General features: G+C 40.0%; 1 protein-coding gene across 4 annotated transcripts in view; it reads right to left on the bottom strand.

The window, feature by feature from the left end:
- Positions 1-24,647, bottom strand: part of Ccdc7 (coiled-coil domain containing 7) — a 165,081-nt gene extending 140,434 nt beyond the window's left edge. For 2 of the 4 annotated variants that reach the window (XR_009379398.1, XR_009379399.1), the window contains exons 1-9: positions 24,375-24,646; positions 23,743-23,827; positions 19,069-19,187; positions 15,021-15,344; positions 13,904-13,996; positions 9,739-9,822; positions 2,655-2,675; positions 2,364-2,396; positions 1,041-1,195 (exon numbers count right to left, since the gene is read on the bottom strand). Coding sequence is in view for 2 of the 4 variants with exons in the window: in XM_059263777.1 (XP_059119760.1) it covers positions 1,041-1,195; positions 2,364-2,396; positions 2,655-2,675; positions 9,739-9,822; positions 13,904-13,996; positions 15,021-15,293 (659 nt within the window). In the remaining 2 variants the exon portion in view is untranslated. Of the gene's footprint in view, positions 1-1,040; positions 1,196-2,363; positions 2,397-2,654; positions 2,676-9,738; positions 9,823-13,903; positions 13,997-15,020; positions 15,345-19,068; positions 19,188-23,742; positions 23,828-24,374 lie in introns of all 4 variants that reach the window. The other 2 variants (XM_059263777.1, XM_059263778.1) reach the window with 2 other exon arrangements.
- Positions 24,648-27,075: the final 2,428 nt, after the last annotated feature.

Below are 27,075 nucleotides of genomic sequence, written 5' to 3'. Positions count from 1 at the left end.
GCTAAACCTGCATAATACCCAACTACGTTCTAAATCTATTTTTCAGAGAACATCTCAGAAAAGGGGGTGGAAAGATTGTAAGAGCCAAAATACCAGGAAGTGTGCCGTGAAACAATCTCTCCTAGAAATGGCTGCATAAACAAGCCTGGATAACAGTGGCAGTATCAACGGACATGCCAATTGGAAGGTGAAAAATTTTGCAGGGCCCCACCTCTAGCAAAGAATTAGAGACCATTATTGACTGCTGGGAGAAAAATTAGCCTGTCTCAGAGATGAGCTCTCTTTATTGGCTGTCCAATGCAGAATAGTCAGCTCTGAAACTATAATACACAAACAACAACAACAAATTCAAGGTTGTAATTATGTATTTGTGCATACATATAATACATACATGTATGTACATAATAATAATAAAGAAAGAGAGGCTATTAATTTGAGGGGGCATTGGAGGGCACCTGGGAAGGGCTGGAGGAAGGAAAAGGAGGGACAGGATGTAAATCTATTTCAACTATTCTATTTCAGCATTCAGAAGCATGTTTACAATCCAGATGTTTTAAAGAGAGTACTATCCAACAGAAGTTTTAAATAATAGCTACATATGGCTATCGAGTACTTAAAATGTGTTTAGTATGACCCAGAAGCCGATTTATTTACTAAATTTGATTTGAATAGGCTAATGTGGCTAATGTCTACTGCACTGAATAATACCATCTCAGACTATTAAAACTTCAAATAAGCCGGGCGGTGGTGGCGCACGCCTTTAATCCCAGCACTCGGGAGGCAGAGCCAGGCGGATCTCTGTGAGTTCGAGGCCAGCCTGGGCTACCAAGTGAGTCCCAGGAAAGGCGCAAAGCTACACAGAGAAACCCTGTCTCGAAAAACCAAAAAAAAAAAAAAACAAACAAAACTTCAAATAAAAAAAAAGCAACTAAACATTCATATATCATTTAGAAGTTCTTTGTAAAGCAATAACATTGAATTAGCTTACACCCAATGCTAATTACTGATTTTAACTCAATTAATCCTTATATTGCACTCACACGTATTTGGACACCAGGGATCCCTTGTGCTCTCTTAGGCGGCTTTTCAGATCTTCAAATTTATGTACCAGATTTGCTATTTGTACAATATTTAAATGGACCGATTTGTCATCTGATGGAAGATCTGCTTCTAAAATGCTTTGGTCTTTACCTATCTAAAGTAACAAAATTGACCAGTTACTAAAGACCCATTCGATCTCATACTTCAAAAGCATTTCATTATTTCCCTTTATCAGTCTGAATAACTTTTATTTAATCTCATAGTTAGCTATATCCAAACACCTGTAAAATAATTACAAATGCATCAGAGGGCACTTCACTGTAAATAGAGCTACAGCTCACTCAGGATATTTATATGTCAAAGCTGACATTTACTATTTTGCTATATAAAAATTTTAAGAAGAAGGCTCAACAACAACAAATGCAACTAAAAAATATTTACAAGAACAATTCTAAATCAATTGTTTCACCTAATGTTTTATCTAAGAATATTCTGCTGTAATAAACTACAGAAAGACAATGATAAAGTTATGACTCTCTACTACTAAATCCCAGATGTCAGTTTGCTTTCATTTTGCATGGGGAAGCATTTAGACACCTTTAGCTGTTTCATGCCAGAGGGAACAAAAATGAAGAGAGACTTCTGAGTGAAGTTACACTTTTCTGTCTTTACCCTCTAGTTCTATATCCCGAATAGCAAGCCTCTTTTTTTTTTTTTTTAAAGAGTGTTTAACTAGGGGGAATGATAAGCACAGCAAAAGGAATGGCAGAATAATTCTGAACAATCCCTGAAGCTACCTGGGAAACTATTCTTTCTTGCTAGAGGATTATTCACAATCTCTCCCAAAAGAGAATTCAAAGTCCTTGAAGACAGAGACCAATTGTTCTCACTCTAGTGTTCAAAGTCTTTGAAAATCTAAAATGCAAAGGATATCATTAAAAGACACAATGCATTTTGTAAAAGCCAATATAATTTTATGTCTGCTTGTATCATGCATGATTTTTAAGCAGAGGAGAAATTTTAAGTTGATAAATTTCTATCACTTTTATGTAAATTTAAAAAAGAAAGTGAGTGAAGTTTTCATTACTCTTTAGGAGAAAGAATGATCCAACAAATCCCATTCTCTCCTGGACTCATGCAGAAAACTTACAAATCACTGGTAAACACTTTTACTACCTACTTATTATTTTTCAACCTAAATCAAAATATTACTTTATAATCAATGGTCATTGAAACATTTGCCTCATACAAACTTCAAGCAGATTTTCCAATGGGTCAAATACTTACTAATGTAATAATAGTTAAGAAGTTTCATATTTTACCTCCTCCATTTGGTTGACTTGTTGCTGAAACCACTTCATAAAGGAATAAAAAGGAAATTAAGAGTTAATACACATGTGTCTGGGAACCTGTATCTGCCAACCACCATTACTGACTCACACACACACATCACACAGGGTTCAGAACGGAGCTAGGGCAACACACAGATGCAAACAGAAACTTAAAAATATCTAGCAGCCACCATGGAATGCTGCAACTTCAAAACCTAGATCATCTTTGCTTAACATGCATTCTTCTCTTTAGTTTCAGCTGTAATGAATTGAAACACATACCTTGAAAAGAGACTCCAAGATCTGGAAGACAAAGTTTCTGTTAGTATACTTAACGATACAATAAGCATCATGCAGCTCTTACAATTTTGAGTCATAAATTTGCTAAAATTATTATGATTTATATTGTTAAAATAACTATAAATCTGTGGTACCACAGATACAATAATTTTGTGGTTATGGTGTTTAGTCCATTTTGTATACACAACTACTGCTAGAATTAAAAATAGCTTTTTACTCCATAGGATTACAGAATAAATTGTTCACATCTAATGTTTTGTTAGTGAAACGAAGTTCCCAGAAAATTGTCACACCCACGTTATACATTCTACAAGGGGCAATTAACTTATTTTAACCCAAATGATAGTGGAGATGTGCAATTTCAGAGGGAAATCACCTTGGGCTATCTTGGCCCCCAAGTAGCCATTTATTGTTGACCTCTGTGTATAACTCAATAGTCTTGTGACTCTTAAATCAAGCAGTTTCCAGTGTACAGACGGGATCCATAAGTGCCATCAACTGAATGGCTAAGAATGTGCCAGCTAGCACCTGAGGCCTACAGCAGTGATTTTCCCACTGTTCTGAAACCTGCCTACCTGGTATTCCCAGAAATGAATTTGAAAATGCTTCATTTGTAGCTTTCTTTGTTCTGATAGTATAAAGACTTCATGATTTATTCCAAGACAGTTTATCTTTTGAGGTGTTTATGAATATTGCTTGCCTGTCTTCTTTCTATGTATGCTTGTCATTTGTGTGCAGGAAGGTTACTGATTTTTGTGTCTAAATTTTGTATCCACTTATTTTACTGAATGTATTTATCAGTAGAGATTTTTTTTGGTAGAGTTATTAGGATCTTTTATATATAGAATCATATCATCTGCAAATAAAGATATTTTGACTTCTTCCTTTCCACCCTAGGCTATTGAATCAGATATTTAGTGGGGGCAGCAATCAGCTGGGGACTTTAAACGACTGCTTCTTATGATAAAGTCTGAGTTGAGCTAGATTGTGGTTAATGGAATTTAGAGAAACTCTATGAAAAGCTTCCTGAAGAGAGAGTTGTGTATTTGTCTTAATTACATTGAAACCACTGTGACAAAAACGTAATGGTGAAGGAAACTTATAAGAGTAAGTGTTTAATTGGATTTAGGGTTAGAGTCCATGATGGCGAAGCAAAGGTCCTGTGTCAGGAAGAGCTCGAATCTTGATCTGAAGGCAGGAGGCAGAGAAAGCATACTGTGAAGGGCTTGAGCTTTTGAACTTTCAAAGTCACCCTGAGACACACTTCCTCCAACAAGGCCGTACCTCCCAAACAGTTACACCAACTGGGGACCATGTTTTCAAATATGCCCTATGCGGGCTGCTCTCGTTCAAACCACCACATTCTGCTCCATGATCCCCAAAGACGTGCGGCCATATCAGAATGCAAAATGCACTTAGTCCAACTTCAAAAGTCTCTATCATTTTTCAGTCTCAACACTGTTTAAAAGTCCAACATTCAGAATCTGTTGTCAAACCTAAGGCAATCACTTAACTGTAAAATCAAGGTGCAAATTACATATTTTCAATGGCACAGAATATAATTGCTATTCCAAAAGGAAGTAATCCAGTCACTGGGGGGAAAAAAACCACTGGACCAAATCAATACAGATGTATAGCTGGGCAAAATCAAATCCTGTAGCTGAGCTCTGTATTTGAGGTCAAAAGGCTTAACTGGCTCCAGGATTCCAACTCTGCTTCCTGCAAGATAACCTCTCTCTTGGGCTGTTCACTCCACATTCCAGCCCTCCTTGGCAGATATCCCTGGGATCCGGCACCTCTGACATCTTAGGGGTGAGGGGCTCCAACCCAGTCTAGGCTTCATGTTCGTGGCTCCACACACTGGCCTCTCAAGGCCTTGTGCCCTCTCAGGGCCTTCATGCAGGGACTGCCCTGTCATACATTGTCTGACCTTAGTAGTTCTCCGTAACCATGGAGTAAGACTCTGTATCCCTATACTCGTGTATCCACTACAGCTCGAAAGCCAGATCAAAGCAAGTGACACTGCCAAGTTCAGCTGCATGCTTGTGGATGGAGCCTGGCTCCTTGATCACATCTGCAGCAGTTTTCAGTTGGTTTTTAGGAGCAGAAAATTGCTTAGGCCTTTTCCTTTCACAGGGGAAAGGAAGTGTGCTAGGTAGGGTCTTGCCCTGAGGGGACCTTAGGCCTGTCTTCAGTCTCCTTATCTCCTTCAGTAGAGACCTTGGCTCCAGCACTAAATTTTCATTTTGAATTGTTTTCTGCTCTTTCTCATTGTAGACCTGCATAAGAATGATTACTAGAAACCATGGGGCAGGGTCAAGAATAGGGTGCCTTGAATTCTCCTCCAACGAAGAATCTAGTTCATTACTTTTCAGCATCGCCTCAGGGAAGTTTTCAGGACATGTGCTGAAGGCAGACACATCCTTTGCCAAAATGTCACAGGAATGGTTTCTAGTCTAATTGCTGAGATTGTTGCTCTCCGAAACCACAGTCTGCATGGATCTCAGTCTTCCAAGCTTCTACTAAGATAGCTCATTGAGCTCTGCTTACAGCATTCAACCACTTTCCAAGGCCAAGGTCCAACACATTTTCCATTTTCCTTCAAAATACCACGTGGAAAGGTCTACCTCAGCAACAGCCTACTGCCTGATAGCTGCTTCTGTCTTAGTAATTTTTAAATTGCTGTGACAGCAGCTTTAAATGGAATGTCTCCATCAAATCCCTCTCCTCAGAGCTCAGGGAACCCCAAGGAAGAGGTGGGAAGAGTGTAAGAGCCAGAGGGGATGGGAGAACCCCAGGAGAACAGAGCCCTCTGAATCAATAGGCAAGATGAGCTCACTGAGACGGAAGCAGCAAGCACAGGGCCCACATGGGACCTACTGCACCAGGCCCTCTGCGTGTATGTTACAGCTAGTAGCTCAGTGTTCCTGTGGGACTCCGGACTGTGAGGACAAGTGGGTCTCTGATCCTTGGGCCCTTTCTTCGGCGCTCTCCCTTGCGTTGGTTTGCCTTGCTCGACTTCAATGGGATGGCTTTTACTTTCCTTATTGTATATTTCATTTTAGTGTGCTTTGTTTTTAATCACTTAGAAGCCTGTTCTTTCCCAACGAGAAACAGAGAGGGAGTGGATCCAGATGGGAGGGGTCGTGGGGAGGAACTGGGATGAGTAGAGGATGAGTAAACAGGATATATTATTCGGGAAAAGAATCTACTTTCATTAAAAGAGAAAAAAAGAAGAGAGGGGGAAAAGAGAAATTATAGACTTATTGCGCATTATACTTCATCTAACCTTCATCTCTGTCTCTTTATAGAAACAGCGGAAAAGCACTGCATATGAGAATCAGTGGGGAAAAGATGCAAAACGGCTGCCTCGGGCATGTGGGAGCATCCAGCCTTCCTGTCAATAACGATGAAATGATTTGAACCACACAGAGGTGGAGGCTGCACAGCGTGGTAAATGGAGCAAATCTCCCTCACGCTTCTGCTCCGAAGTGGTTAATCTTAGAGTTATCTAAAATTTTTTTTACGTTCTTTTATGAAGAGATTTTCTATTCATTTTATATACCAACCACAGATTCCCCTGTCCTTCCTCCTCCCACCCCCAGCCTTCCCCACAAACCACTCCCCTTCCCACCTCCTCCAAGGCAAAGTCTTCCATGGGGGCAGCCAGCAGAGCCGGGTACACTCAGCTGAGGCAGGTCCAAGCCCCTCCTCCGGGCACCAAGGCTGCGCCAAATGTCTCACCATAGGTACGAGGCTCCTGTCCCTAGTTATCCAAACTTCAGCTAATATTAGTAATAATTAGTTTTCCCCAAGATAATATTTTTATTATTTCTTTGCAAATTTCATACAATGTACCTCAATCACACTCCCCACCCATTCCTCCCAGGTCACCCTCCCACCTTTGTGCCCCCAAGAAAAAAGAAAGAAAAACTATTTTTTAAGTTGAAAAATTTGCAGTCTTATTCTAGAATTCTCCTTTATTATAAATACTTTTATTATTCATTTTAGAAAATTTTGAATAATTACCTTTGAATGTGATGTCTGCATTTTTCACATATTTCCGTGTATTTCAAGATATGACTTACACAGACTTTTCTTTCAAATTCTATTTTGTTACTAATTGAAACTTTTAGGACATATAATAAAATAATTTAGTAGCATTAAAAAAATAGATGCCTGTAGATTGAGCATACTATAACTTGTGCTTTAGAACTGTCATCTAATTAGAACTATTTTCAGAATAAAGCGAGCATAAGCATTGATGGAAAACATCTTATCTAGTGGAAGCTATATAATTAGTGTTGTATTGAAAATATATGTTTCAAAAATTAATAAAGTAACAACTCAATATAATATTGTAATTTAAATTTTATTATATTAATAAATTTTAATGTGGAAATCACTGATTTCCCTAATGAAAATTCATAAAGAGAGACAGGAAGAGAGAGAGAGACCATAACTACATCACGTACATACAAATTGTGGAATAGTGTTAATTAACTTGTTATAAAAGTTATTTCTTATATATATGTATTTAATATACATCAACATAGTGTATAATTTTGAATATGTAATTTTACTTTTCTATTATACTACAACAAAACTGCAAAAAACTAAAAGAATGTAAATGACTCTTAGAATACGATTAGATCAAAAAATAAAAAAAAGTAAATTGCTCTGTCAAAATACCATGACAAAGGCAATTGATGAAAGAAAGAATTTAACTGGGCTTACAGTGTCGGAGGGTTACAGTCCATGAGGGTGGGGCAAAAGCATGGTAGCAAGGAAGCCGGGGGTTAACATCTTGATCCCAAAGCAGGAGACAGAGAAAGCACACTGGACATGGTGGGGCCTTTTGAAGCCTCAAAGCTTACTCCATGACACACTTTCTCCAAGGTCACACATCCTAATCTTTCCCAAACAGTTCCACTAACTGGGAACCAAGCACTCAGGCATTCTCCACAGGGGTAACTTTCATTCAAAGCACCACAGTGTTTAAAGTTGAATTTTCAAAAATGACCTTCAGAAAGTAATGATCTAGATAAGCACGGTGTACGTAAACTTTGGGTTTTTTCAACGGGAATACTTGTGGAGCTACAGAGATACAGGGCACCACCTGAAGTAAATGTGCAATCAATGGAAGGGTTTTATAACAATCTTGGCTCCAAGACAATATTTCATTCTTGTCTAGCAGTGTGACATGGTTTAGTCACATTGGCTTCTACAAACTGCTGGAAGGGTACAATGTATTTTTACATATTTATGGGCTATTTGTGCTTTTTTTTTTCTTCTTTGAAATACCTTTTTAATGTCATGGTGACTCACTCACTGATTCAGATTCATAATAATCATGATAGTCTCTTATCAGCTTTACATGAACCAAATGTTTTGCTTATATGACTTTTTCTTGTCCTTTTCTCTTTGCGGATTTTTTAATATAATAGATTCAGGCTTTAATTTTAACATAGTTGGGTTTATCAGTCTTTCCTATAATGACTTGTATTTCCTTCTCATTATGATTTGTATTTTGATGAACCCAGAGCTTATTGATTGTTTAGACTGGCTGATCATTAAGCTCCACGGATCTGTCCATTTCTATCCCTCATCCCAGTATAAGGGTTACAGGGGTTACAGATGTGCACCAACCAGCTTTTATGTGGATGTTGGGGGGTCTCTATCAGGTCCTCACGCTTGTGCATCAGGCAGGCACTTTACCAACAGAGCCCTCCCTCCACCCTCTGAGTTCACTACTGTTCTACATGTCTAATGTCCATCTTCATCTAGTAAAATATTGTTTGGATTACTGAAAACTTTGAAAAAAGTTTTGAAATATTTTTCTCTTACATGAGAAATGAATGTAAAAATACTGCTAGAAACATTTAACAGGGGAAATATGTAATTGGAAAATACAGACGAAAAGTAGTAAGAACATTTGTATCAGATAAAATAACATGCAAAACAGAAGCACAAAATAGAATAATTAGTCATCAAGATAAAACAGTCATAAGGAATTATGAAACAGATGGATGCCGAGAGGAGGAAAGGGAAGGTGGGGAAAGAGCAAAGACAAATGATGTCAGGTAAACATTACATGTCAAGTTGGACATATGAATATAATATATTAAGGAACAAAGTACATGACATTATATATTATTAACTATATAATGTATATAGAACAGATACTAAATGTTGACTCTCACCTATAAAAACTGAGTCCATTTTTCAGGCAACATAAGAAAACATTATAAGATAATCAGCTTTAGCCTGCCCAAAATGTCTTGCAAATATGATAATGACCATAGTGTGTTTTAAAACTCAAAGTGCATCAGCAAATGAGCAGAACATGGTTTCATTTAAAATTTACTTATTTATTTATTTATTATTTGCTGTGGGTGTTTTGTCTGCATGTTTGTCCACATAAATTACATGTGTGCCTTGTACATGCAGAGGTCAGAAGAGGGTATAGGGTCTCCTGGAACAAGAGTTACACATGGTTATGAGCCACCATGTAGTATTGGGAACCAAATATGGGTCATTTGCAAGAGCAACAAGTGCCCTTAATCATTGAGATGTCTTTCTAGCCACACATTTTTCATTGTTGAAATAAAGATAATATATAAGGAAAAATAATAATATATAAGGAAAATCAGGGAGTCAAGCAAAGCTGTACTAATAGTATTTTTTCATAGTATCCTTTTCATACTGGGAAAGGGTACTATGGTGATACTTTGTTTTGTTTTGTTTTTTAACCTGTCTTTGATTTTAAATTAACATTAATTAGAACATGATTTTGATAATACAAACTTATTTTTAAAATGAAAATAAAATATAGAAATTACATTTGAAAGTATGTATGACTATATTGATACTTTATTTAAAGAAAATTTCACAGATATCAATGCCTACATTGAGAATAAAGAAATCTAAAAAATTTTCTAATGACCCTTGCAATTTTCCAAAAGATTGATTCTAGACTAATACAGCTGGCAGCATATCACATCTGTTTCTACAACCAATATAAGTTCTCATAGTTTACATGGGGCACTGGACTTGGAATACATACGTTACGTTCTTCCTTAACTGCTTCCTCCAACTGAGCTGCAAATTGTGAGCAGCACAACAAGAATGAATTCATATCATCGCCAACCTTCCAGAAAGAACCACAAAACAGAGTCACTTTCAATTTTAGAACCCACCTGTATATCCACTTACTTCTTAATATATTTAACTGTGTTTTGAATGTATTTTAATTTTTTGTAATTTCCATCCCTTCAAACATGGGTAGCAAGAAACTATGTTTCAAATGTTATCCAGAAAACCCTCCTAGAAATGAAATATGGAAGAAAGCACATCCTGGGGAGTGATACACACAATATGTTGTTGTTTTTCTGTTGGCTTAGTGGACGCACCTGAATCTACTGATATTTTAACTACCATCTGAGGATAATGACCCCACAGTCAGTACCTGGCTGCTGGATTTCTGGTCCCATCAGCACCAGCTAGGTTGCAGTTGTGGCTGCAAATGTAGGTTTTAACTAAGTCTCTACCATTCTATTTACCAATAAAGACTCGGGAGTCAGATGTTAGGGTTAAAACCTGATAGATCAGGGAAGCCAAGAAGTAACCAGCTGACCTTCCTTTTTGGCCAGAGACCCAGCAAGAGAAGTATCTCTCCACTCATCCTAAGCCAAAAAGACTGGGAATCTCTTAAATCCTTCCCTCCTCCTTCTTATGCATCTCTCTATCTGTAGTTCTGGGTCCTCTGTATTTTCCATGGCTAATTCTTGTCAACTAGTTGCTGGCTCCGCCTACTGTGCCAAGGTTAATTTTATTAACATGGTCTCAGAGTTTCACAGTGCAATCAAATATCCTGTAACAAAACGTTTTCCTATTTTCATCTATACAACTGCAGAAACTCAGGCAGCCCATCCTTATACTCCTGTTTTTAGGACTTTCTAAAGAAAATAACTACTGTGTGTGTATAACTGTACATGTTAGAAAATTAATGTAGGACTGTGGCTGATGATCAGTGGTGGAGCACTTACTTGTTCAGTAAACCCAAGGCCATGGGTTCTAGCCCCAGCATCACAAAAATAGAAAAGAATGTAAACTACAAGTATTGACTATAAGTATGTTTGTCAAAATCTGTAGTCTTTCAGTGTAACCTATTAGTAGCCAATCACCAATACAATGACTAAATATTATCCAGTAGATATTTGCATATCAGAAAACCAACCCATGTTAAATCAACCTTAATGCTTATTTCCAGCTGAGATTCTCATAGAAGATATCCACTGAACATTACACTCCTACCATGCTCCGTAGGAACAAAATGGATGAGACATGCATGTTATTCCAGCACTTGAAAGGCTTAGGCACTAGAGTCCAAGTTTCAGGCCAGCTTGGGCTACAGAGGGTATTCAAGGGAACTTAGTGAGGCCTTGTCTCAAAATTTTAAGGTACACTTGTGTATGTGTGCATGTACCTGTGTGCATGTATGTCATACTACATATGTGGAGGTCTGAGAACAGGAGCTGGTTCTTCATGTGAGTTCCAAGGACTGAACTCAGGTCCGCAGGCTTGGTGGCAAGCACCTTTACTCACTGACCATCTCGCCAGCCATCAAAAATTTAAAAAAGTGGTAGAGTGTTGCTCAACCACACTTTAGGCCATGAGTTCAATCCTTAGTACCAAACAACAACAACAACAAAGAAAAAAACAAACACCCCCCCCCAAAAAAAAACAAAAACAAACAAAACATTGGGAGAATCATCAAGGAGAGGAGGAAAACGGACTAGAGAAGAGTTACCAGTCACAAATATAAAGACAGTTCATTCCATCACTCTTAATTGCCACAAAATAGAGACCAATTTGACAAGGTTTGTCGTTTACCCAAATAAGAGCACCAGGCAGAAGAAGACAAGAGAGTTCAGCAGATATGCTGAGGAGTGATAATACTAACTTGTGTACTATGTAACTTTAGCTAGCTGGGAAAGGACAGAAGGATAATTTGGGACACAAAACTGACAGGACCAATGGCCTTTAGGTCCTAGGGAAACTGAGGAATTTCTTTCATAATATTAAACAGACCACAGGGAAACAATGAAGGTGACAGCCAGAGGTCAGGGTCCCTGAAATAAGTTTAATGACTGACACCTTGTCATCAGTGTTTGAGATGGAATAGAAGAGTATTAGTGGAGTAATAAAATTCAGTGAAATGGAGCACCATATTACATGGACAGTTCTTCTACACAGGTAAGGAAATCATCAAGAATTATGACAATGGATGTGAGAGAAGCTGATTACTACATGCACACTACTTGTTGAATATCGCACATTGAGTCTTTCTTTTACACTAACAGAAGTTCTTTTTTGTTGGGAATAGTAACATATAGCTATTACTACTGCTGCTGCTGCTGAGAGTTAAAAATTTCCAGTCTTACACCAATGATCAAAATAGTCAGATATCCTGAAAGGTGCAACAGTGGTATTAGTTTCTTGGGGTAACCCAAAGCCATATATTTGGACTTTAGGTCTTATAAGTAGAACAGTGTAGATGAATTTCTAAATGGTCTTATTAAATAAAAAACATGGAGCCAGAAATTGGTTAAAGCCTGAGACAGAGATCAGAGGGTAGGACAAGCCACCAGCCAACCTTACCTCACTTCCTCAGCTTCCTCTGCCAGCAACTTCCTGTCTATCGAAGCTTAAATGCCTTTTCTGTTCTGTTCTCTCATTGGTTCTCTTAGACCAGCTACATCACTTCCTCTTCCTGCCCAGCTCTGTCAATTCCTGTTGGGCTGTACAGACCTCCAGACCTCTATGGTTGGTACTGGGATTAAAGGCATGTACTGTTTCCTAGTGTGGCCTTGAACACAGAGATCCTGCCTGCTAAGTGATAGGATTAAGGGTGTGTGCTACCACTGCCTGACTTCTTGGTTTACTTAAAATGGCTTGCTATTTCCTCTGGTCTCCAGGCAAGCTTTATTTATTAAAGCACAAATAAAATATCACCACAGAGCAGAATTCATGCCAAGCACTGTAAAGCTACATAACTACGTGTGGCTGGTGATGCCATGGACCCTAGAGGAGAATGACCTACTGCCACTTTCCCAAACCATGATAATGTCTAACTGCATTCTAATACATATCCTTACACACACAGAGATGAAGCTCTCACCCCTCATCAAAGAAGCTTCTTTTTGTAGCAGATAGGGGACCACCACACAAACTCACAACTGTCCAGAATGCAAAGAACAACTGACCATGGGGTGCTCGCCCCCAGTCAATACGTCTACAACACAATCACACACAATAGCGATACATAAAGTTAAAAAATGCAAGTGCAAGTGTATGGTTGAGTCCAACGTATGTAAAACAGGGCCAGCAAGATGGCTCAGCAGTTCAGAGTGCCTGGTGCACTTGTAAAAGACCAGAATTCAGTTCTCGGAAACTACTTGGGTGGTTCACAACCTCCTGACACTTTAGCTCCAATGTCCTTTTCTGGAATCTGCAAGCACTACCACACATGTGCGCATTTACACATACAGAAAGGCACATACACACATAAATATAATTTAAAAAACACCTTAAAAAGTTAAAACAAGCAAAAAATGAAACCAAAACAAAACAAAAACAACCCACTGAATGAGAACCATGCTGCTATGTTAACAGCTACATTTAAGTAGTATGTACAAGAAAGATATTTGCTAAGCCTCAAATACCTTCTTTTTTTTTTTTACACTTTAAAGGCTAGAAAAGAGAGTATGTTTTAAAATTACATTTTATTATTTATCTGTATGTGGGAGGTTGGGGAGGGGGGCTCATGTTTGCCTGCGAAAGTATACCCGTAGAGGTCAGAGTATAACTCGCAAGGGTTGGCCCTCTCCCTCCACCATGTAGGTCTCAAGGATTGAACTCATGTTTGTCAGGCTTGGTGGCAGGCACTTTTACCCATTGACCCATTTTGCTGGTGCAAGAATACTTTTTTATAGCCAACTCAAGCAAAGTAGCTAAGCTCATATTTAAAACTCAACACAGAGGCAAGATTGTAAAAACAGACTACAGATAGTTGGCAGAGGCTGGAAACATTAACACACTTCCGCCAAGTGTCACAAGAAGATCTTTGTATGGCTAGGGGTCCATTTGGACAGTGTGTGTTTACTCCAAAGGCAAGGGTTAAGCCCTTCCAGCGTTGAATTTCTTTCATTAGCGTTATGTACACGTACAGATAAAGACACGCCTTCCGCTTTAGGTCTCATGGATGTTCTTTCCCCGTCTTCATCGACAGCTCCATATGTGTCTTCCAAAGCAGTTACCACCTTAGAAAAACACAAACCGAGTTGAATTTGTCATTGGCAAAATGGTCAAACAATCACACCGTGATCGAATAGATGTCATTTTATTGCCAGAGGCAGGAAGGTCGACTTTCTGCCCCTTGACTCATCACGCATCATTAAGAAGATGCCAGCTCAACAGTGCTTAATCCTGCTTCCTAGCTATGGGACACCCCCACACCCTTTCTTCTCTATGTGAAGAAGTAGCTAAAAGAGAAAAGACGTGCCTGCAAATAGCTGAAGAAAGCAGAGTTTTCGTCAAAGTCTCATTTTCCTCAGAATAAGGCATTAAAAAAGAAAAGAGTAAAGAGCAGAAAGCAATAAACTTGAAAAGACATTCTCGGAATTAACAAACTGACCAGGAATCTTAGAAGCATGATGAACTGTAATTTTTATATTGGTGTCCTCCCTCCTTGTTCTCATTTAAAAGCCTATTTATAATTTGACTATCTATCATTACGTACCAGGAAACTTAAACATTAAGTGCTATAATTTCTGAAGTGCAGACCAGAGTTACCACAACTGGCATGAGATTTCAAGATGCCTGTACCCACAAAGCACTGCTTGCAAAGACAGCCTTAGCCTGGCAGTTAGGAATTTTGCTTTCAGGAAGCTAGAAAGAATGCTCTTTGTCCCCGACAGTGTGCTTTATGCTGAACTGCTTTCCTTGGGATTCTGGAATTCTAATATATGCTTGACAGAGAACACTTGAGGTTCTCAGCCCTCTTGGCCCTGAGTTTCCAATTACATCTTCGGGCACCCATTCTTCTAAGTCATCATGATTCATTGCTGGAGGAACTAAGCATGGCTCATATGACTTCAGAGAGCATTCAGAGCCTTGGCCCTGTTTTCCTTCTAATTACATCCTCCACATGAGGGATGTAATAAATCTTATAATGATGTATGGAGTCCAGCATAGCTACAGCTGATTCTCCTGCTACACAACAGCAAATCCCCCAGCTAGTGACCACGGGAATTACCTCAATAGGCGACACAACAAACGTCTTACCGTCTTCAGGTGTTTGGCAATCCTCCTGACCATTTCATCTTCAGCTATTAAGTCCTTGGTCTTACTTGATGGTATCGGCAAGGCATACCGTACAATTGATTCTCCTGTGGGTGGAGACCTTAGGACCATTGGTTCAGTTTTATCATGTAGTGGCTTGGTATTACGTTTTTCTTTCAGCTTAGGTGATGAATTAAGTAGTCCTTTTTTAAAAGGTAATTCTGGAACACTTGTCAATTTCTTACTGGTGGTTGATAGATGCTTTGCCCGTTTCATTTTTGTGACTGATTTAGCTTCCAAACTACATGTGAAAAATTCAGTACCTTCCTGTGAAAAAAACATTAAGAGATTCAAAGAAAAACCCCACACCATTCATTTAATTAACCAAGAAAACTAAATTCTTCTAATGAAACTCATATATACTAGGCATGTTTTGCCATTATGGTACTGTAGCAGACTGCTAAGATGACATTGTTATCGTGTGATTGTGAACAGTTCTGTACAGGCTCATGTACTGGGTATTTGTTTCCCAAATGATGGTATTATTTTGTGAGGTGGCAGAAACTTTAGGAGGTGTGGCCTACCTGAAGGATGTTGGTAAGTGAATGCTAACTTTGAAGGCTTACACCTGGTCCCCAAATTCCTGTTTTCTGTTTCTGGTCACCAGTGTGACCAGCCTCATTCTCCACATGTTTCCCATCATAAACTTTTGCTTTTTATAGATTCAGAAGCATAGAGCCAAGTGACCGTGGGCTGAACACTCTGAATCTGTGAGTCAAGTAGGTCATTCCTTTTACTGGTACTTATGTCAAGCTATTTGTTATAGAAATGCCAAAATAACTGAACCATACACCAAACCTATCCTGGGAGGAGCTGCCATTATATGTTTGGCTTTTTTTTTTTTTTTTTTTTTTTTTTTTTTTTTTTTTTTGGTTTTTTCGAGACAGGGTTTCTCTGTGCAGCTTTGCGCCTTTCCTGGAACTCACTTGGTAGCCCAGGCTGGCCTCGAACTCACAGAGATCCACCTGGCTCTGCCTCCCGAGTGCTGGGATTAAAGGCGTGCGCCACCACCGCCCGGCTGTTTGGCTGTTTTTAATGGCAAGTTAAATAAAACAATGGAAATATTTAAACTCAAGAATGGCAACCTAACAGTGAAAGACCCATTATTAAGCTAAAATGCACCCTTTACATACACCATCATTCTCATTTTGCATACAGGGATGTCCCTGCAAGTTGAAGAATATGAAAGATTGTTGCCTGCTACCAAATGCTTAATGAGCAATAACAAATCTTCTCTTACAAACAAGTTGATTTCAACTCTAACTTAGTTTGTGGTTACAGCTGTCCCATATCTTTGTCCAAGTTGCTATAATAAAATACCATAAACTAAGTGACTTAGAAACAACAGATATTTGTTTGTCACAGTTATGAAGGCTGGGAAGTCCAGCATAGTGTCACCAGCAGATTTGGTGTCAGATAAATTCCAAACGTCAAACTATTGATACATCTGTCTGTCTTCTCTGACGATTGGCCAGCCAGATGCTTTCCCAGGCCTTATTTATATGGTCCTTAATTCTATCCATGAACACACTGCCCTGATGACCTCATCACCTTCCAAAGCTTCCAACTCCTGAGACTATCATCTTGGAGGTCAAGATCTCAACACAAGAATTTCTGGAGAGAAGGCACAAACCTGTAGACCATGAGGAAAAACCTAGCACTGAGCGAGAAACACACATGTGCATATATGGATCCACATGCATATTTTCCTTAAATTTCTTAAGAGACACATAAATTAGATATTAAGACTTTTGACAGTTTCTTAATACCAAACTATCAGACAAAGTAATGCTGTGGGATGTTCTGTATGGCAAATATGTTGCTCTGATTGGTTGGTAAATAAAACACTGATTGGCCATTGGCTAGGCAGGAAGTGTAGGTGGGACAAGGAGGAGAATAAAGCTGGGAAGTGGAAGGCTGAGTCAGAGAGACACTGCCAGCCGCCATGATGAGAAACAGCATGTGAAGATGTCTGTAAGCCAGGAGCCATGTGGCAAGGTATAAATTTATGGAAATGGATTAATTTAAGCTGTAAGAACAGTTAGTAAGAAGCCTGCCATGGCCATACAGTTTGTAAGCAATATAAGTCTCTGTGCTTACTTGGTTGGGTCTGAGCAGCTGTGGGACTGGCTGGTGACAAAGATTTGTCCTGACTGTGGACAAGGCAGGAAAACTCTAGCTACAAAGTAACTCTTTCCCCCTGAATGCATATAAGCTAAAAGACAAGACAATTTGACAAGAGAAAAACACAATTATCAGAAAATAAAAACCACAGAGAGAAAAATGCATCATACATGAAGATCATACCAGAGAGACTAAAAATACATAAAAACAGAGAGAGAATACATGCACTATAAACAGGGGTAAGTGGTGTTTTTGAAGAAAAAAAAATGGAAATAGTACGAACAAAAATGGACAACATAATTGACCACACATCTGCAGATCAGGTTAGTTTGATGGATGATCAGATTGAGATGATATGATAGAGAGCCAACGAAAACATAAAAGCAAAGCAATACAGAACAAAACTAGAGAAATGAAGAACAAACCAAAGAGATACGTTGAAATATGTAAAAGCCAACAGACAGCTAATAAGAGACCCAAAGGAAAAGAAAGGTGAAACATACAGGAAGAAATACTCTAACAAATAAAAAAGATGAATTCCTTAGACCTAAAGAGTGCCGTAATGTCCAGATCAAAATGTTCTCAGAACACCAAAAAGATATAAGAACGCAAAGCATCTCAGGAAGAAATGTAAGCATCTAAAAGAGAAAAATAAAAAAAATCATTCAGAAAGAACATGAAACCTAAAAAGAAGGATAAAAAAATCAATGATACCATTTAATCCTTCTCTTCACATGGTTATATATTATATCTAAATTTTAAACTCATTAAGGGCTAACAAATAAATACGTTTCAAAGAATAAACCAGCAAAGGAGTGAGCTGGTGCTGAAGCTATGGCCTGGGACTAGAGTCCAAGTCCCCTGCCACCACCACCTCAGTCAGAGTAAGTGCTGAAAGAATAGGCCCCAAGGGGAGGCTATGGTGGGAGTGGCCTGTGTGGGCTGCAGAGTTCTCAGGGCTGGGAAGCCCCAAACTAGGAATGTGGTGGTCATCCCTCATCATCAAGGGTCCAGGCCTGGCTACTAGCCGGGGACAGAATGGTTCATCTCAGCTTGGTGCTCTAAATTGGGCTGTTTTCAAACCTCAGCAGAGTGGCCACAGAAAGATGATCAGCTCAAATCCCAACCAGCTTCCTAGCCTCAGCATTTTCTGGGCACTCATGCCCATGTGGAATTGTAGCAGCTGGGAGGTCTCTCCCACCACTGCTCAAGCCAGGAAATAGGGAGTTCCCACTGCCTGCTCTGCAAACCCTCCTCTCTCCCATTCAAAAGCAAACTTCTTTCCCCTCTCCATTGAAGTCCTAGCTCTGCAGTCCTAAGTCTGTCCTTCCCCAGCTCCCGAAGCACTTCCAGGAAGACAAGGCTGAGACTTTCATTCTCGATTTAGCTCGTCGCCTCTTAGTAGACAACAGTTGATCCTCTCCTCTTAACAACATACTAAGGGATTTATCAATTAGGATCACCAGCTCTTGGACCGTCTCCATGTGACTTCCCCACTCATCTGAGCTCCAGTTTCCCTGGGCTCCATTTATCAGCTCCTAGGGGATCTAGTGGATCTCAACCCAGAATGGGAGTGATCAGAGGGATCCAATTCAGGATTTTTCCCTACTGGAATCCAAGTCAGCAAAATAAATGGATGTGAGGTATGAACCTGGCATCTCTACTCACCTTGAATAGGAAGATTAAAAAAAAAAAAATCACAAAGAGCTCACTGGAATCCACTTGCCTCCAGGGCAGCTGGAGAAATCCAAGAAAGCAACACTTTGTTTAACACTGAGCCTTTGGACTTAGGCTCCAGTACAACTCAGAGGAGCAGGAGGATTGCATGCAACCAAAAGTCATTCTTTTATCAAGGAATTCCACTTACGGTGGTGCTGCAAGATCCGTTATCCCCTCATATTCTCATCATCTTAGAGTCCAGGCCTGTGTCGTGTGCCGTGTCTGCTTGATGTGAATGCGCTTTGCTCTCAAGGAGGATCTGGATGCCTTCAAGGAAGAATTAGAGCAACAAAATCTAATCAGAAAGGCTCACTCCAGGACATGCCCAAAACATAATGAAGGACTGGAGCAAATAAACACAACTTGAGAAGGTAGATCCCTTTGAGAAGGGAGCTGGGCTCTCTTACAGTCAGGATCAACATCACAGAGTCAAGTAAGCAGATATGTCCATTGACTTCTGAAATGAACACCTCAAAAGCAATGCTACCTTAGATGTGCACTTCGCTTGCCTCGCACTGTAGAGAGGCTTCAGAAGAGTACAGTTTCCATGGGCAATGTCTTAAACAGTGTTCATCTTGCTGTGGAGGCAATATGGAAAGCTGGATGTATGGCAGACTGATACAGAGAGTAATGTAAGTAACTAGATTATCCCATCACCTTCAGCCACACCCGAATTTGGCAATAAAGTCCCAGGTGACAAGGTGGCTTTGGCCTGGGAGCTGTAAATAATGCTGGATGGATAGTGCCAGCTCCAGGACTAGATTTGTTGGATTTTGGTTCTTTGTTCCTAGTCATTTTGTTGTACCCAGAAAACCAAGAGACCCTAAAACCACCAAGAGACCGAATCCAATGCAAAAGCAAAGAGTCTTTTTACTACTATGAATTAACTTGAGGCTCTCCATCCATCTGATGCTGCAGTAGAGCAGGAGAGACACCGAGTAGCAATGGGACAGGGTTTTTAAAGCAAGGGGGGCCTGGAGTCTACAGGCTACATAGGAACAGACTCAGGATTGGTTTATGTGAGTGGCAATCATGTTAGTAACTTTTAATTGGCTAGGGTTAGTTGGAGGTTACAGTAACCATTTTGGGGCAGGCCTGGACAAGTCCCAGGCTCTGTCCTTGAGTTACCATGGAGGTTGGCTGACCTAGCATGTACTGACTGTGGGGGCTGCCTCAGCGGCCCAGGCTCTGTCTTAACTCATGCACATAGCTCTAAGTTAGTGAGGGGTCCCAGACAGTAAACAATTGGCTGAACCTTGAGCGGTCAGAGTACGTGCAGAAAGGGAGCTACTGCAAGGACTATGTCTTTTGTCCTTGCCTTCCCAGACACTGCTTGCTCAAGTCTCAGGAAACTGAAATTGAGGCCTGATCTCTGAGAAAAGACGGAGCAGCCTGTTATGGCATCTGCTTGGTCCTTTCAATTGAATCCCAATCTGGGAACCACAGAAGTCTTGTTGGGATTTTTCTAAAATCTCTTTCAAAATTTATAAGCATAAAAAGTATTCAGTGGAGAACTTCATTTTCCCTTTGTATGTGCGCCAGTGGTTCTCAACCTTCCTAATGCTGCGACCCTTTAATACAGTTCCTCACGTTGTGGGGACCCCCAATCATAGAAGTAATTTTGTTGCTATTTCATAACTGTAATTTTGCGACTGGTATGAATCATAATGTAAATATCTGATATACAGGATATCTCACCTATGACTCCTGTGAAAGAGTAGTTTGACCCCCAAAAGGGATTGTGACCTACAGGTTGAGAACCATTGTGCTGGACTCTTTCTCCACTCTACCTGCACAGAAAGAACTAGAAAAGTGGCCATGACACAAATGTTTGGTCCAGTTTATCCTGACAGATGTGGATACTGTCTAGTAGCTTTAAGCCTTTAAAGGCTACTGTTTTTCTTTATAAAACATTCAATTTGGTGTTGTCTAATTTTCATTTTTTGTAGAAATATTAAAATTTAGTGTTTTCCCATGAGAGTGTCTACATTTCTCCTTTGTAAATTTTTTGCCTTAATATTGTCCTTGCCCACCTGTGCTATTTCACTTTGGTGAAGGCTAAATGATAGTTTAAAATCATGAAGATAATTCCTGCTCTTCTAGCTGCTTTCTACACTACACTATATATATATATATATATATATATATATATATATATATATATATATACCATTTTAGATGTAACAATTTCAGATTCTAACAATTGACTGAGAATGAGAATAAACCAGTTAACTAGTAATGTACAAAGGTTAGACTAACCACAGTGGCAAATACATGTGATTCCTGTATTTGGGAGGCTGAGGTAGGAGGATCAAGAGTCAGAGACCACCCTGGGTCACGTAGATGAAACACTAAAGAGGAGGAGGAGGAGGAGGAGGAGGAGGAGGAGGAGGAGGAGGAGGAGGAGGGGCAGAAACAACAGCAGCAATACCAAAGCTGACACAAGAGTCACAGCATTCACAGTACTGTGGAGTAGGCGAGATGCCATCAATACCGTCAAGGATTAAATGTTAGCACCAGTTTTGAAACATACAAATAACTAGTATAAGGGTGGCACCAATTGGACTTGATTGGGTTTTTTAAAAGAAGACACAAGTTAGGGGGTTAGGGAAGGGGAGATGTAGCTGGGAGAAGTTAAGGATTGAATATGATAAAAATACAGTGTATAAAATTCTCAAAGAACTAATACTAATTAAAAACAACAAAATAGAGAGAAAATTTTATATTATACATGTGTACAAAGTAAAGAGAGAAAATATAATGCTGTATTGGCTAGAACATAGCAAATATGACTCAGGTTTGGGGAGTCACCATCTAGTGTTAAGAGGGTCGTTCAATGTATTTTTAAGAGCTTGATAACATTTTTTTAATTTGCCAGAAACAGAAAAAGTTCATTGTATCTTGTTTACATATGAATGTCAAATATCAACATCAGCGAACATAGCAAACTATCTTATCAACCAGAACACAACTTAATAAAAGTTAGTAATGGCATTCAGCTGGACAAGGTGCAGAGAGTGAGAGAGCCTGGAACATTCATCCCTAATTGGATGTCTCAATCAAACCCCTCCCCTCAGGGATCAGGGAATCCTAGGGAAGAGGAAGCCGAAAGATTTTCAGATCCAGGGGGATGGAGGCCACCAAGAAAACAAAGCTTTCTAAACACAGCAGGACTGACACACATATGAACTCATACAGACTGAGGCAGCATGCACAAGCCTGCATGGATCTGTGCTAGACAGGACCCAGTGCTGACAGGGGAAGTGGACAGGAGCCCCCATCACAAATCCAGAAGTCTCTCCAGTTGATAATTGCTCACAAATGAAAAGTTAGTTTACTCTTATAGAGTTTCACTTACTCCAGGGCAGGCCCAATGTCTGAAGTAGGTTGCCAACACAAGAAGAACTCAATTGCATTTTTGGAGGTTCTCTGAATATTTTGTTAGGGCTTTTTCTCTTTTTTTCTCTTATAGGTCCTTGGAGTATATACCATGTTTCCAGGTTTGTGTTTTTATGGGATGGATTTCTGTGAGTGTGAATTTGTATGTTTCTACATCTGTACTTTTCTAGTGCTTTTTCTTAGCCTCTTTTTCTTGTTTGTTTGTTTTTTCTTATTTTGCTTATTTTATATTAATCTATTTTTATTTTACTTTTTAGGGGCCTATTTTCTTGCTAATGAAAGAGAGTAAGAGATGATGTGGATTTGGGTAGGTGGGAGATGGGAGGGTCTGGGAGGAGTTAGGAGAGAGGAAACCACAATCAGAATATATTGTATGAAAAAAAAACCAAAAACCCTATTTTCATTAAAACATTAGTGATGACATAAAATAAACCATTTTAATAAAGGTTTTAAAGACCAGTTCCTCAAATATCTTGGGCATGATTTCTAATGTAAGCAGTAAATACTTATTGATACAATTGTGGATTTAAAAAGGCCCACCCTTTTCTGAATAGAAATAGAGGAGAGGTGGATGGATGGGGCAGAGGGGAGGTTGTGTGGGGGAGGGACACTGGGAGGAGAGCAGAGAGTTGGAAACTGTGGTCAGGATATAAAAACATAAAAATAAAAAATAAAAAATGAAATAGTTTTACTTGTGAGCTTTAATTAGTACTTTAGCCAACAGAAGACATTTCTAGTAGAAGGTCTAAGAGACACCTTATAAAAAATTTCAGTGTGCACACCCAGAGACAGGGATATGCATTTCAAATATGTGTGAACAAAACGTGGAAGTCCGGTGTCTGGAACATGAAAGACTCTAGTCCCTACTTGGCTTAAATCTCCTAGAGAACTGTCAGAGAGGAAGCAGAAGGAGTATGAATATAAGAACGCTAGAGAAATTTAGCTATGCTGGGGATTAAATGCTCTATTTCTAGAGGAAATGTGATCAAGGGGAGTTTCCTAACGAGAAAAAGTCAAAGTTCACATGTTATGGGTTGAAATGTGCTCTTATCCAAATATATTCAGAACCTGTATATGTGACCATGATTGCAATCAAGGTCTCTTTGCAGATGTCACCAGGTTGGATTCATGTTAGACCAGAACAGGCCTCAACTCAGGGTCTTACAGGACACAGGCACACAGAGAAGAGAGTGTCCCTGGATGTGGTGCAGATACTGGCGTGACATGTGTACAAGACAAAGGACAGTGATGATTGCAAGCAAGCAGCAAACGTGAGCAGAGCGGTACACACTCAGTCTCCCTAAGACTCTGCAGGAGGAACCTGCCCTGGAACCACCTTGACTTTTGAGCTTCTAGCCCCAGAACTGGGGGTGATAAACTTCCCTTGCAAGCCACAAAGGCAACCCTACCTTGTTACACTCACCTCAGGAAACATACACAAAGTGATGGGAATCAACCAATGGAAAACAGCGTCTGACTGGCAGAGATCCAGCTGCTGAACAAATACCCTGGAGAAACGAGAAAGGGTCTTTCTTAAATATGGCAGCGGGCTTCAGACAGATGCAAAAAACTTGGTTCATGGTCACAAGCGGTGGGGCAAACCTGTGGATTACTTTAAGAGATGAGTAAGAGAAAGGTCACAGCACTTACTTGGTGATCAGAAACAGGCCCTGACACATGCATCTATGAAGTTCCAATAAATACAAAAGTTGTAACCCTCCTTATAAACAGCCAAGGAAGTGGCTTTCATATCACCGTTCATTGGCTTGTCATTTCCCACCGTCATAACAGACATTTAGTGATTTTACTTCTCCAGATTAATTTATTCACTTCAAACCTAAAATACTGTGCACAAAAATGTGGCGGGGTCCGGAGGGGCCATTTTGGGAAAACCGTGAATTGCGTTTCATTCAGCAGCCCGAGGAACCAGCTGCACTGGTGGGCAGTTGTGCATCAGAACTCATCAGCAAGGATGCTCTTGCCAAAGTGCCTGATGCGCACCTTTACATTTCAGGAAGGCAGCACCTCCCACCTGCTCCCTGCTTAGAGGTGTACCTGCTGAGACTGTTGGAGCTTGGCTTACTGGGTGGCTTGGCTTTGAGGAGGCAGGCTGTAAGGTGAGAATCTATTTGCCTGAGAAAGTTGTAAATTCCGAGTCTCCTAGACCTCTTTGGAAGAAGCCAGTAAACTCTCCAGACAACAGCACTGCCCCAATACAAACAGACATTTGTGCTGAAAGGGAAAGGTGGGCCTTTGCGCCCAGGGCGGTAACAACCGACCACAGGGCGCGCGCCTGGCCCACCCTGATCCCTTGCACCCAGGGAAGGGAAAAAAACGAACGACCACAGGGAACAGCACGTGACACTCGACTCATCAGGATCTCTCATGCCCACAAAATACAGCAAAGACCGCAGGACCAAAGCCACTGGCTCCAGCTCTGGCACTTAGTGCCCTAAGCAAATACGAGGAGCTGTGGTGGGTACCGCAAATCATGGAAGCCTAGAACACCTAGAACACCTTCAGATGTTAAAAAAGCCAAAAGAGTGCCCTTGCAGTGCCCTGATAGCAAACAAGGAGCAGTGGTTTTTCCAGAGTGGAAGAGGAGAGAGAGAGAGAGAGAGTGAGAGAGAGAGAGACAGAGAGAGAGAGAGAGAGAGAGAGAGAGAGAGAGAGAGAGAGAGAGAGAGAGAGAGAGAGGGAGGGAGAGAGAGAGAGAGGTTTTCACAGAAAATAAAGCAAATACGTAAAAACCGAAGCAGATAAAATACATTGTACTAAATGAGAGGTGAGTCATTAAGCAGTTTCCGGTGCTAATGACTGACATCAGGAGTAGCCCTGAAGTTGCAATGTCATTACAGAACTGTAGGTATGTACCTTTAACGGTTTCTGATATTCTAGAAATGAAGAGAATATTTTGTTTATGGGCAATTGAAAATGAACAGAGAAGGGATCCTTTTGGAATATGAAGCCTGAGGTACCAACAGTGTCACTGACTTGGATTGTGTGCTGATAAATATTGGTTGATGCATAAACAAGCAGATACTTATGCCTGCTAAAGTATGTTGGGTAAAGAAATACCCAATTTTTTGAAGTTGTCTGTGTAGAAAGTTTTATTTTTCAAGAATCTTCGGAAGATTCACAGATGGATAGTGATCATTTGTAACCACAAATGTAGCAATACAGCAGGTTTATCTATTGTTATAAAGCTTAAAATATTTGACGATACATATTATTTGCAAAGCATATTACGAAACACATGAAAAGGACCTAGAGTTTCTGGGTTTAAAGTCTGGTGGCGAGGGGGAGTTAACTTGGCTATTCCATGCCTCATTCTGCGGATGTTAGTTATGAGAAAGGATAAAAAGAGTTGAAACTGTGTGTTAGAATAATGTACAGCAACTGTGTAGCAGGTTCCGAGAAAGTGAACTCCTAACATCATTAAAGAAGCCTTTGCCCTGGTAGGACTTCAGCTGCACTTTCTAAAAGGGCTTTTTTGCCCACAAAAATATGATTTTGTTGAAAATGACAGTAAGAAGACATGCTGGCATGTTTCCCTCTACTGAATAATGAAAATAGCATCATTTATCCTTCTGCTTTGACTTATAGGAATTTGTTATACTATGCTGGGTATGGTAAGTCATGCATGATATCTCAGCATTTAGGAGGCTGAAGCAGGAGAATTTCCATGAGTTTGAGGCTAGCCTAAGCTACATAATAAACTCAAAGCTAGCACTGGATGCAGAGCATAATCTAATCTCAAAAGACCAAGCCAATTTTTAAAATTGTCAGTGATGTTATTGGTGATATTATTTGTTCTGAGCTTACTCTATAGTTGGCAAGCCCTGTATAACTCACTATTCCTTGTTAGTTCAGCATATATATATATATATATATATATAAAATTCATCATCAGCAAACCCTAACAAGGAAGGAGAGTAAGCACAAGTATAAACACAAAGCGTTCAGATTAAGGTGTAGCCAGTGAAGGGGAAAACAATAGACTTCCCTTTCTATACAATGATAAATGACAACTCTCATGAAATCTCCAAGCCAAAGTATGTAACAGTAAATCAATAAAGGCACTTAACTAAACAGAGCAATGACATCCAGCACACTGCCCCGCACCCTCCTCACCTGTCACTGTATAAACACGTGAAACCAGACAAACTGTGACAAGATAAGCATGAGGGAAGGTCATGTTAAAACTAAAGCGCATTAGCCGAGCGGTGGTGGCGCACGCCTTTAATCCCAGCACTCGGGAGGCAGAGCCAGGCGGATCTCTGTGAGTTCGAGGCCAGCCTGGGCTACCAAGTGAGTTCCAGGAAAGGCGCAAAGCTACACAGAGAAACCCTGTCTCGAAAAAAAAAAAAACTAAAGCGCATGGATTGCACCCAGATTCCACACTGATGAACACCTGGAGCCAATTACATCACCATCAATATACCAGTTGTACTAGCTTCCTCTACAAAGTCAGCCGTTTAGGTACCAAATGTACAAAGTTCTATTTTGCTTCTCGTTTGCTGTGATGAACATAAACACCATGATCAAAAACAATCTGGGGAGGAAAGGGTTTATTTGGCTTGTCATCGAGTGAAGGAAGTCGAGGTAGGAACTCAAGGCAGGAATATGAAGGCAGAGACTGAAGCCTCCCCCATGGCTTCTTCAGCTACCTTCCTCACACAACCCAGGACCACTTGTGGGTGCTGATAACAGTGGGGTGGGGCCTTTTACATCAATGGGCAACTAAGGAGATGCT

Source organism: Peromyscus eremicus, chromosome 5 (assembly GCF_949786415.1).
Source record: "Peromyscus eremicus chromosome 5, PerEre_H2_v1, whole genome shotgun sequence".
Taxonomy (NCBI): domain Eukaryota; kingdom Metazoa; phylum Chordata; class Mammalia; order Rodentia; family Cricetidae; genus Peromyscus; species Peromyscus eremicus.
The sequence above is the reverse complement of the archived record's forward strand: the minus strand, read 5'-3'. Positions and strand labels throughout refer to the sequence as shown.